Below are 12,342 nucleotides of genomic sequence, written 5' to 3' on the forward strand. Positions count from 1 at the left end.
GGATCTGCAGGGTTCTGTGGGGATCTGCAGTGTTCTGTGTGGATCTGCAGGGTTCTGTGGGGATCTGCAGTGTTCTGTGTGGTTCTGCAGGGTTCCATTTGTTTTTTTTGGGGGGGGGGTTCTTACATCTATACAAATAACATTTCATAGAAGAAAATTAAAGTGCATCCATTATTTATTTTGCAAAAGTTTTATGTTTTTATGTCTTTTAAATCCTAACAAAAATAGAAATAAAATTGTGCTTCCTTAAAAAATGACAACAACTTCTAGTTCTAGGTCAGAAGTTGTATTTTTTCAAAACATAATATAAGTCTTTGGGCTCTGAATGAGTTTATTTTTCTGGACTGCTTTAAGCATGGTGTAGATTTTATTTTAAATTTTTCTTTTAATATTGTTAAGTAATTTAGTCATTTTCTTGAACTAATGGAAAGCACTTTGGTGTTGTATTCATTAATATAAAGTGTTAATAAATACAATTTGATTGATTGACTGAACTTTATAACTTAATTTTCAGTTGTTTTCTTTGGGTCTGGCAAGTAAAATATCAAATTTATTAAAGTTTGTGTTTGCAAGGTGACAACATTAAAATAAAATAAAAAAAACAGAAAGAAAGACATATAGTAGTATAAATACTTTTGCATGTCCCTCTAAGTGGACATGGAGGAGGCAGAAATGTTGTAATTAGAGTTCTTACTGCTGAGCCAGCTACACATCTGTAATAACAGAAGCATTTCATGTCATACTTTAATCGGAATAGTAACAAATTGCTCAGTAGTGGGGGTTTTTCCAGCATGTGTTTATTTCCTGTGTTCATGTCAACGAATGAGAAATACAACCTGTAAACATTAAAATATCAAACTCAGAGATTCACAAGAACCTTACAGTATCGGCATCGGCCAGCTTTACAATCAGTGCATCAAAAATAAGAGAGTTGAGTCAGAATGTTAGCATAAATAATCCTCACATAGGGAGAAGAAGAAAAACATGACGTGTTTTTGATAGATTACAGGTGGTATATATGCGTGTGTGTGTGTGTGTGTGTGTGTGTGTGTGTGTGTGTAGGTGTGTGTGTGTGTGTGCGCGCGTGTGTGCGCGTGTGTGTGTGTGTGTGTGTGTGTATGTTTTGCTGGGGCTGTATCATAAGGAATGTGTGGGTGAGGTAAAAACAGCAGGTTTGATAAGAGGAGAATCAGTCAGTGCTGTCGCCCTCAACAAAACAGATGCATCAGCGACAGCTGGGGTCAGAGGTCATACCACATGTTAACACAGAAAAACAACCTGAGAGACGAATTTTTCATGAATTTTAGAAGAATTTGAAACAGTTGTAACTTTGTTAACAGGACAGATCTGAAGAGAATGTTTTTAATAATATTTTAAATAATTTGCATATTTAGTATTTTGTCATTTGAATATCAAATCTAAACCGAATCACAGACGTTGAGCTGAGCTGAGGCCTGTTCTGATCCAGAAGCTGTTCTGGGTTCTTCTGGATGAGCCACCAACATCATTTTGGTAGACCTGCCACTCTTAGAAAGGTTTCCTGACTCTCACTGTTCTCTGGAAACTTACAAATGGATTGTGATCATTTTCAGATAAATCCATGTCAGTAACATTGGGTCTTATTTTTATTGGTTCTCTGTAGGCTGGAGAATAACCTTCTGCTTTTAGAAATCTTTTAGTCTGCTTCGTCTTGTTAGACAGGTTCTGTTGAAAGGATTTCTTCTTCAGGCAGAAATCAGGCCTGAACAGATGAAATGCGGTCAGTCAAAGCTAATTTAGAATTAAAGAAGGTGGCAGCGTTTTTTATTTTATTTTATTTTTTTAAACTGCTGTAAAAGTGAGTGGGGAAGCATGAATCGTCCCTGGCAACTGAAGGCGTTTCCTTCCTTTAATGACCTGAGATGATTTTTCTCAGGAAGTGGTTCTGCATAAATAAACTGAACTGTGTTGAATTCTTGGCCCGGTTTCCTATTTCCAGGTTTAAAACAAAGATGCTTCCATATGATGAAGCTTTAAAAACACGTTTCAGATCCTCAGGAGTTATGAAGAAAAATAAAACATTCTAATGATTCCTTGGACTCATAAATACTCAAATCTCAAATATTTAAAGCATAAGGTCAGATAACAGAGTACACTTTGATTTATCAAAGGAGTTTCTCTGAGTGGTGACCTCTGTTGGAGCAGCTGATAACTGATGTCTCTGCTCCTCCAGCCTCCACTGGACCCGAACCCGTCACAAATGCTCGCCTTTCAATCAGAGAACTTGAGATATTTTAAGAAGAATGTGTAGAAATTTCTGTCTCTAGACGTGCAAAGCTGGTAGACTCAACTATTTTTTTTTACAGCGAAAGGGTCTTCCATGAAGGATTGACAAATGCATGACATACTTTTCAAATGTTCACATTTGTAAAACAATTTGAAAACCTATCATTTTCCACTTTACATGTATGCATTACTTTGTGTTAGTGTGTCAAGTAACACTTAACAAAACTCACTGACGTTTGTGGCTGTATCAGGAAAAACGTGAAGAGATTCAAATAATCTGAATTCTACACCAGCTTATCAGGGCCAAAGTGGATAGAAAAACAGGAAAGAAAAATTTCAGCAAAAACCTCAGAAATGTTCTAGAAAATGTTTTTAATTTTCTAGAACATTTCTGCTTTGACAATGTTCAACTTTTGAAGCTCTAAATTTTTTTTCTAGAAATCTTTTTAGATTAACCTCAATATTTCCAATTTTTGGCAGAAATTGACACGCCGTCACAGAGTTCTGTTGCAAGCCACTGTTATTATGTTAATTACACTAGAGAATAAATCTGTGAAGACGGTGCTGTGTGTTGCACCAGGCAGGCTATGATGCAACAGAGGAGAAAGGAGATAATGCAATACTTTGTGTTGTTGGTTTCATAAGCAGAGGTCAGGAATGTCACAGATTCATCCTCTTCTTTATAGATATGAGCCTCATGTCATTGGAAAATATTTTTGTAATTCACTAATTAAATGCCAGAGCAATGTGGAAGCTTCTTGTTGTTGCTTCTAATTCAGAATTTAGACCTGCAGTGGTTTGATTTAGTTTAATTCAATATATTTTATTTGATTATGACAGTGAACATTAATCAACATTACCATAATTCATGGGAGTGGTGATCTTTTTTGGAAAGTTCTCCCACTAAAAATATTTAATTTCAAAGGACTTTAATCTTAAAGTAAGATTAAGTAAGCAAATAAATAACCTGGCATGACTGAATTATTTTTATTTATTTAATTTTTACTTCTTTTTTTGGGTGGGAAAGGTTCCAGTGTGTCCGAGCCACTATACGATGAAAAGATCAGGGGCTCAGACGGTGGAAGGCCATTGTTTTCTGGCCGCAGCGTTGGGTGAGGGCTGTTCATGGGTCACTAAAAACAGGTTGTGGTCATGGGTGGGGCGCCTCCAAGTTTATTGTTTGCAGCTTCCTGCTCTGATTGTTCTAAATAGAGAAACAGAAGACGATGGTGAGCTGAAGTTGGAGCTCAAAGATGTCCCAACAGGAGAACCTGGTGTCTGAAAATGAAACAGAGTTCTTAATGAAACTAGGACCTTTTCAAATTTATTTCCATCAAGAATGACTAAAATGACCCAAATTTTAGAACCTATCTGATTAAAATTTGGCAAATATGCAAAATATTTTGGCACATTTGATATACCAAATATGTTATTGGGCATATCATGTTAGCTCCACGTGATGAGAATGTCGTCATTTATCACCTTGAAGTTTGCTTGTTTTGTTCAAACCTCTTACGTTTACCTTGGTGTGATCTGACTGCTCAGACTGCCAGAGTGAGGAAGTCAATTCAGAAGAAACATCACATTCAAACGAGATGCATAACCTGTCAAAATAAGAAAATCTCTCATTTAAGCAAGATGAGTTTTATATCATGTGAGAACAAGAAAGTTCCTCGTTTGAGTAGAAGTTGTCAGACAGGAAGGTGGCTAATGAGGGAAGGAGAAGATGTGAGGCACAGGTCACCAGGCCGGGGCTCGAACCTGTGACAGCCTCTTTACGGCCTCCTTACATGACCGCGTGTTGCACCGTGCCATCACCGCAGCCGGAGTTGCTTCTTTTAACAATTTACAAAAACATCTTTCACTGACAGATTATGACGACTTAAACAGGCATAAAGGGAAAGTTTATGCACAAACCTTCCAGTCAGAAGGATGTAGAGTCCCACATCCCCATTCTCACCCTCAGATGTAAAACTCATCACTGTTTTCATGTGCTACTCACTCTGTGCTACTCACTCTGGTATTCCCAGCTAGTAATGAGTTTATCTGTTTTACTTGCAGGCATCTGTTCAGAGAGCAGTGACGTTTCCACCACAAAACCAGATGAAACAGGGAAACCAACAAATGCTCCTACTGTTTCACCTAATTCAATCATTGCCTCGGTCTCACCAGAATACAGTCATCAGTCTGAAAAGCCAACGAGTGAAGCCCCGTCCATAGGAACAACGGCTCAGCAGCAACCCACAACGGCCACCAGCAACCCTCCCACTGTGACAACCGCTACTACAGCACAGTCAAAAACCAGTACACAGATCTTAACCATACCTGCCACCTCGTCTGGTGCCATCAATCCTCCAACCACCACTGTCACCGCCTCCATTACGACTGTCATCTCTACCTCGACAACAAACCAAACTACAGGGAGTCCTGGCAGCAACAGCAATTCAGTGTTGACTACAGCTACTGAGCCCAACAGAGGTACTGTGGCATCGGCCTTGAAACCAAGTGAAAATGCTACGGAGAAGACAACCAACACAGCTGGTCCACCGGTGGGGCCAACGTCTCAGAGGAGCCAAGCAACATTGACGGCTGCCAGCAGCAACGAGGGCAGCAAAGCAGGTGACGCAACTTTTTGCTCACAATTACCTGAAACACAACATATGCATCAACTGAGTGGTTGATGTCTCATTTCATGACATCATGTCTCAAAAGCCACAACTCATGAAGTTAATCTGTTGGTTGAGGAACCAAACACTGAGGCTTGAGAAGCTGTGGGCTACAATAGTGTGTATCTTGTGTTCATGAGTCTTTTAACTCATAAAAAATGTTGCTAATCATTGCAGCTTCGTCCACATTAGTTCATCTCTGATGTGTAAAGCCAAAGATGTTTATTAGGAAGAACAGAAAGAGACTTTAAAAAATTATGTTTGGTGTCAGATTGGAATTGCAGGAAGAGGAGTTCACTGTAGTGACACCTCACGGTTTAGGATTGCCGTGTATTCAGTTTCTTCTCCTCAGCAACCTTCCTACACCTGACAAAGACCACCACCATGTTCACAAGGATGCTGCATTCTGGGTGATTTTTCATTTCCAACCACACATAGTTTACTTTTTTCCATTTAGATCAAAGAGATGAATTCTTACTGGGTCCACCTGTTAGACTTGTGGCAGACGTCTTACAGCTTGGACTCAATGGCTGCTTTTCTCTTGCTGCTCTTCCATAAAGGCCAGATTTGTGGAGTTGTCAGCCATTAATTACTCTGTCATCTCAAAGCTGAGCTATGGATCTCTGCAGCTATTTATTTACTTCCATTGCTTCTCTGTCCCTGCTGGACAGCAACCCCACAGCATGATGTGACTACTACCATGTTTCATGATGTGGCGCAGATTGTGTTTTGAGGGTGATGTGTGATTTAGTTTGAGTTAGCTAGTTTAGCATCTAAGTCAGAATGTTTAGTTTTGGTCTCATTTGACCAGTGACATAAACTTGAATTCTACTTTTTATCAGACGGTACTTGAGGGTTACTTGTCTCATCTGTAAATAAATTCTAGCTGAAGCAGAACCCGGACACCGCAATGAGAAATTCACCAAGGACAGGCTGAGAGTTTTGGTCTCAGTGGGTCTAAACCAGGGGTGTCAAACTCCAGTCCTCGAGGGCCGGTGTCCTGCAACTTTTAGAAGTACCTCTGCTGCACCACACCTGAATAGAATAATTAAGTAATTAGCAAGGCTCTGGAGAACTGAGGAGGTAATTAAGCCATTTGATTCTGGTGTTTTGTACCTGTGGCACATCTAAAAACTGCAGGACAGCGGCCCTTCAGGACTGGAGTTTGACACCCCTGGTCTAAACGTTTTCACACAGCAGTGTAGTTTGCTTCATAAACCACATCAACTTAGCTATTTGTGGACTGAGCATCAGAAACGTGACTTTTAGGTTACTCTGTCTCTCCAAATTGTCCCTTGATGTGAGTGTGTGTCCCCTGGTGTTGCCCTGTGATGGACCGGAGGGTTACCCTTCCCTTTACCCCAAGACCTCTGGGGATAGGCAACCCCTTTGCAAGGATAAGCCGGTACAGACAATAGATATATTGCATTTGGTGTCTTCACCTTTTTCTCAATTAGATTACGTCATTATTATCTTTTGCTTAATGAGTAAAACAAGCTTATCTAAACTTAAACCACACGAGATAACTTAAAAGTTATCTCTTTTCCAGAGATAACTAAAATCACTAGATATTCATTTTGTTCCTGTAAAACCTATATTGTTCTCTTCTGTCTCTCATGACTCCCCTCTCAGGATCAGTCCTTTAACTTCATTTCTTAGTGAGGAATCCCATTTTATCTCTTCCTCCATGTCATAAGAATACAACCTTTACCAATCTTTACCAGTCACTGTCCTTTCTGATTGAAGGTCCCACTCCACAGACTGTGACAAAGACGGGGTTGGTGTCGACTGCACCTTCAAACTCCGGCCAGGTCCCAGAGAGGAGCTCCACCCCCGGCAACACTCCCACTGCAAAACACACTCTTGTCATCACTCAAAGCTCGACCCCTGAGGCCACGACACGACCTGGGGGGACTGAGACAAACACTGAGACATTTATGGTAAGTTGGACAGTGCTGCCTTTCATCAGTTGAAGGTTTTGACAAAACACACAAATTAACTATTTGCTTGACATATTGTCTTTGTTCTCTTGCAGTTTTCTCTGAGCGATTCAGAGGTAAGATTTAAGTTTTGATTTGAATCATTAAGTCTTAATCAAACATTATGACTGTTTCTATTCTTGTAAATAAAAAAAAGAGGCAGTGAACACCATCCTGAGCCTTTGTCCCGTCAGCCAACACCCTTCCCACTCCGTTTTTGGGTCTCCCTTTTTTTTTTTTTGAAGACTTGATACAAGAGAACTACAATAAAACAATGCTAGATTTATTTGAGGACCAGCAGTTCTGTGTGGCCGTTCTTTTCCAGACTCTATTTAAACTTCCATTTTTACTGCAGATATGCTATCTGCATATTAAATCATAAGAGTTTTGCCCAAAGGAAAGAAGTTCACTGGCATTCCTACTGAGTGGCTTGTTTCTTTGTATGGCATTATCTCCTGAAAGTGTAGCTGTTTAAATCCTGGTTCAGATCTTTAGTATCTGGACATCACTGTTGCTATGCTTAATAATATAATATGCAGGAGATATGAAGAGAATATCTGTGGAGCAGAAGTTTTATAATGTATAATAATAATTATTTAACCAGATACAAACCTTAATGAGATAATATCTCATTCCTCAGGAGCAGCAGTGTAGAGGTATCAGCATTTCCAGTCATATAGTGACATATATAAAATCAGCTGATCAAAATCATGTCAGACTATGACCATAACTCTGTTCTTTCAGCACAGCTTTTAGCTCAGAGCATCTCACTCTGTCAGTTTAGACTCTTGCTGAAAGTCAGCTTATGGATTTACTTCAAATTAATTTCGGAAGCAAAATCTGAACAGTGGGAAGACATTCAAGAATTCAATTCTGCATTGAATTTATAGATTTGGACTTTGACTGGGCCATTCTAACACATAAATATGCTATGATCAGAACCATTCTAATGAACCTCAGGAGCCAAATCAGACGTTTTGCAGCTTTGGTTTCATTATGTCAAGTCACTCCGCTGAAGGCCTCAGAGTTTGGTTTGAGAAAAGCTGCCTGATGGTGACAGTTTTAGAAAAGATGGAAAAAAAAACATTTTTATAAAAGTTACATTCTGCAGCTTCAGCGTTCATCCAGTAGACAGGGGGTCCTCAAATCCAGGCCTCCAGGGCCAGTGTCCTCCACGCCTCAATCAGAAGACTGAATGACCTCCGCAGTGCAGCCCAGTTCTGCTAATGACCTGATTGTTTGATCCAGGTGTGTTGAAGCAGAGGCACATCTAAACCCTGCAGGACTCTGGACCTGGATTTTAGGATCCTGGCTCTGGAGGGGGAGGCAGTGAGGTCTGCTATAAAAAGAATCAAGGTTTCCAACAGCAGGGTGGAAAAACACCTCAGTGGAAACCTTTCCTGCCTGTCTCCAGCTTCCTTTGTTCCCACATCTTATTTATATCCCCAGCTTTGTCTTTGACTGACAAACATACCACAGGACCTTCACTAACAGAAACAATCCGAACATGACAGCACAGGAAGATCTAACCTCCGCCGTCACCTCTGACCGCCGAGTCCTGCCTCTGCCTCTCATTCCTTTTCAGCTCATTCACTGACACATTGCATTTTCACTTGCAGTCAACGAAAAACAAAACTCTGGTGCAATTGTGCAAGAGCTTCATGTCCAGCCTGCGTAACGGTACCTGCTTCGCTACGCTGCGGAATAACGGGAGTAAGATTGGCAGTTTGAAGATTGAAGGTAAAACAGCCTCCACCTGTTAGTCACTCACATCTCACATTAAACACCTTTTATTTAAACTCCTGACAATTCATCTTGCAGTCGACATCAATCTGGTACAGGAGCAACTTTCAAAACTCAATGCAGAAAAAAAACCTGCCGAAGTATGTATTGTTTTATTGGTGTTGTATTCCAGGGCTTGTGTGCCAGAAGCAGAAGTTAACCTCTTTTGTTTTGTTAATTTGGAGGAACCGACAGACAACAAAACCCTGACAGCCATCCTGGCCTCATGTGGAGCCCTGCTCATCATGATCATCATCCTGGGCGTCTGCGTGTCCCAACGCCGCAAGCCGTACAACGAGAACCAGGTAGGCGCTAAACGTTGCCTGTTCAACTGACATCAAACAGAGAGAGACGAAAACATTCAATTCACCTCCATTAGCTGCAAATGATGCAGTGTTAACATTTTTGATGCTACTGTCACACCTGAAGTTCCCTGGAGTGGAACCATAAAGGAGGTTTCTGCTCTATTCTAAAATCCTGATTTGAGATCATCTGTGGAGAAGATTAGAACCAAGACTAGTTTAATAAAAGTAATGCAAATAGAATTAACCAATGATTATTGAGTTAGAAAACCAGAAAACAATTCTTTAAACTATTACTCTTTTTACGTAGCTTTATATTCTAGGTGATGCTCATTTGTCTCATTTACCATCAGAAACAAGTTTCTTCGTAAAATTAAAGCAATTAAACAAAAAACGGATAACTTATAATTATGGATTTAACTCTGCCCCTGTGAAATTATCATTATGTTAAATTACACTGCTGTGTCGGACTGGTGACCTGTCCAGGGTGACCCCACCTCTCACCCGAAACGTTTGCTAGAGATGGGCACCAGCACTCCTCCTGACCCCACTAGGGACAAGGGTGTTAGAAAATGGATGGATGGATAAATTAACCAATAAGTCAGGTATATGTTTATCAGACATTCGGTTTACTTGAAGTATCGGTCTGAATTAGTGAAGGAATACTCATCAGTCTTACTGAACTGATGAAATATGGATAAGTATTATACAGATTTCTTCAGATTGTGGTGAAACTGTTCTCTGGTTTAAGTTGAAACTGGAGCAGAAGATTTTAGACATAAAGACTAACCGTCTCAGCAGTTCCATAACCGACCTCAAAAACTCAAACATTCTCAAAGACTTCGTTCTCCTCTGTGCAGCTGCACCTGACCGAAGAGCTGCACACGGTGGAGAATGGTTACCATGACAACCCCACGCTGGAGGTGATGGAGGTGCAGCCAGAGATGCAGGAGAAGAAGATGGCGCTGAACGGGGAATTCAGCGACAGCTGGATCGTCCCCATCGACAACCTGATGAAGGAGGACGCGCCCGACGAGGAGGACACCCACCTGTGAGGACGAGGCGGCTGGACCCGGGTTCCACCCACTTCCACAGCGCACGGCTGGTGTTTGAAACAGTGGCAAAATCAACATACTGAGCTAAATTGAAAAACTTCACCAAATCAATCACTGACTATGACATTACTCCAAAAATCTGCTATGGTTGACATTCTGCTCCCCCAGGCCACCCTGTCAGTATATCAGTGAGTGTCTGACAAACAGTCATGCCTTTTGAAAACCAGCTAGAATGTCTGCTTAGAGAGTTGGAAATATGGAAATATGTTATGGTAAACTCACTCATGTGCCGCTCTGGGTGAAGAGCCATGCTCTGTCTGCTTGTCAAAAACCACCACTGCCCACTCACAAAAGTATCAATCACTTACTGCACCTGTAATTTATGAAAAGAAATGGGACGGAAAAGCCCGGAAACATGGTTCTGTTCCCGGTCCGGCTGGGTAACCGGGTTTCTGATCTCCTCGGCTGGTCCAAGAGTTTTAACTTCGACGACGTCAGGATACTTTAAAGCATTCTGGTGATCCAGAAGACGGCTGAACAGATCCAGCTGAGCACTAACATCTCACCTGAGGAAGCTCAGCCTGTACAGGCAGATCAGATCAGTAGGAGTCAGATTACTGACAAGGTCACATGTGAATATTATGCTTTTTAGCCCCATTTATTATGTCTTCAATTAAGACAGAACACTGAATATTCCATCATTGATGAAATATCTGCTCTCATGCAGTAGGTGTTCATGAGTGGAAGTTGCCACAAAGTGTCCTGCAAATAGAGGCTTGACTGCCAACTTTTGCAATGTCTGCATGCATTTATTATATGTTTTGTCAGATTATTTGATAATTCATTTGAAAGTTACAGGGTTTAAAGTCACGAGCTCTCTGACAATCAGATCTCGTTTCAGTTGGAGCTTTGGATGGGATCATTTTGCAGCACTGACAGACCAAGCTCCCAGAAACATGTACTTTAGGAATTAATCTGTAAACAAAACATCACTGAGCTGTTAAAGTATTCACATAGGATCAAGGTTAAATAGAACAAGCATAAAACTTTCATAGAAATGTACAATATTACTTTGCACCTGCCACCTTTAGCTGCTGTTGGGTTTATGAAGTAGATGAAGTTGTGATGTTCAAATACACAACTTCACTCAGTCATGAATCTAATCATCTGTGTGGTGTGATCATGAATGTGCTACAGAAACAAAATGGAATAAGAGACAACACTGAAAAAGTAAATAATTGTTTTACATCTAAAATTATATCTGATGACGTTCCAATGTCAGAACTAGTAAATCCATGGCCGTGTACCTCACAAATTTCTGAGACGTGATCCGGGTTACATCCTGTTAGGAGGCAGAGCAGGGAACGCTCCAGACCTTTGCTCTTCTGGTACTGGCCGTATTCAGATGTCAGTGTCTTATTTTGTCCTACCCACTCCTGGAGAACCACTTGGTACCATCTTATTGAATTAATTTTGCTCCAGATGATTTCTGATAGTCCAGGAAAGCACATGAAGAACTCCCTCATGGACATAACTAGAGCTGCACAATATATGGAATTAAATGCTTTCCTGATATTGTGCAGTTCTGGAAATGACAATATGTAACATATGTTGCAAACAAATTTAGAATATATTACTACCATCAGAATTTTGAGACAAATTGTTCCAAGTGGATAGAAAAGTGTTTAGTTTCCAGTGGATGGCTGACCTGCTTCTGGGTTTATTTAAACTGGAGATGTTGAAATCTACTGCTGCCCACTCCACTGGAGAAGAAAATAATCAATTTTCTCACTCAGAGCTAATATGAGAAAGCCTGTACATAGCTGTAGGATTCATGTTTTTTTAAAAGATGTTGCTGATATTAAAGAAATCAAATCAAAGCAATTTATTTGGAGACGATCACACAGAGAAGCCAATTATTTTTTCTAGTTTCGATCTTTTTCAACCAATCAGGAACTTAATACACATTTACCTTCTAGTTACATATATAGAGGAAAATCAGTCACTTTGTGCTCTCCAAGGTCCCCATTCTGCTGTTTTTATTGTGTGTAAAATTTCACTTTTATTATAAATGTGCTACTTTCACCAGACTATGTTAACATTCTTTAATGTATTTATGGTTTGTTTGCTGCTGAAGGCGAACAGGGGTCTGACACACTGGAAAATGTAAATTGTTGATGGCTCTTGCCATCGTCTTCTTGTATCTGTTCAGATTTGAAAATAAAAAACTTTTTTTTTTCCTATTTCCTTGTGCGGTTCCTCTGTAATGCACCGACAAAGCCACCAGGGGGTG

The 12,342-nt window shown here is 40.4% G+C and overlaps 1 protein-coding gene and 1 long non-coding RNA gene across 2 annotated transcripts in view; one reads left to right on the top strand and one right to left on the bottom strand.

Annotated features, from left to right (window-relative positions):
• The window catches only part of podxl (podocalyxin-like), a 33,506-nt gene extending 21,214 nt beyond the window's left edge, over window positions 1-12,292 (top strand). The window contains exons 2-8 of the mRNA XM_008401511.2: window positions 4,327-4,884; window positions 6,678-6,871; window positions 6,967-6,987; window positions 8,530-8,650; window positions 8,732-8,793; window positions 8,878-8,997; window positions 9,855-12,292. Of these exons, the coding sequence (XP_008399733.1) occupies window positions 4,327-4,884; window positions 6,678-6,871; window positions 6,967-6,987; window positions 8,530-8,650; window positions 8,732-8,793; window positions 8,878-8,997; window positions 9,855-10,049 (1,271 nt within the window). The 3' untranslated portion in view covers window positions 10,050-12,292. The remainder of the gene's footprint in view (window positions 1-4,326; window positions 4,885-6,677; window positions 6,872-6,966; window positions 6,988-8,529; window positions 8,651-8,731; window positions 8,794-8,877; window positions 8,998-9,854) is intronic.
• Window positions 3,229-6,738, bottom strand: LOC103459716 (uncharacterized). The gene is made up of 2 exons (XR_532798.1): window positions 6,653-6,738; window positions 3,229-3,869 (listed from the first exon to the last, which is right to left on the bottom strand). It is a non-coding gene; the product is annotated as an uncharacterized LOC103459716 (long non-coding RNA).
• Window positions 12,293-12,342: the final 50 nt, after the last annotated feature.

Source organism: Poecilia reticulata, linkage group LG23 (assembly GCF_000633615.1).
Source record: "Poecilia reticulata strain Guanapo linkage group LG23, Guppy_female_1.0+MT, whole genome shotgun sequence".
Lineage (NCBI taxonomy): Eukaryota > Metazoa > Chordata > Actinopteri > Cyprinodontiformes > Poeciliidae > Poecilia > Poecilia reticulata.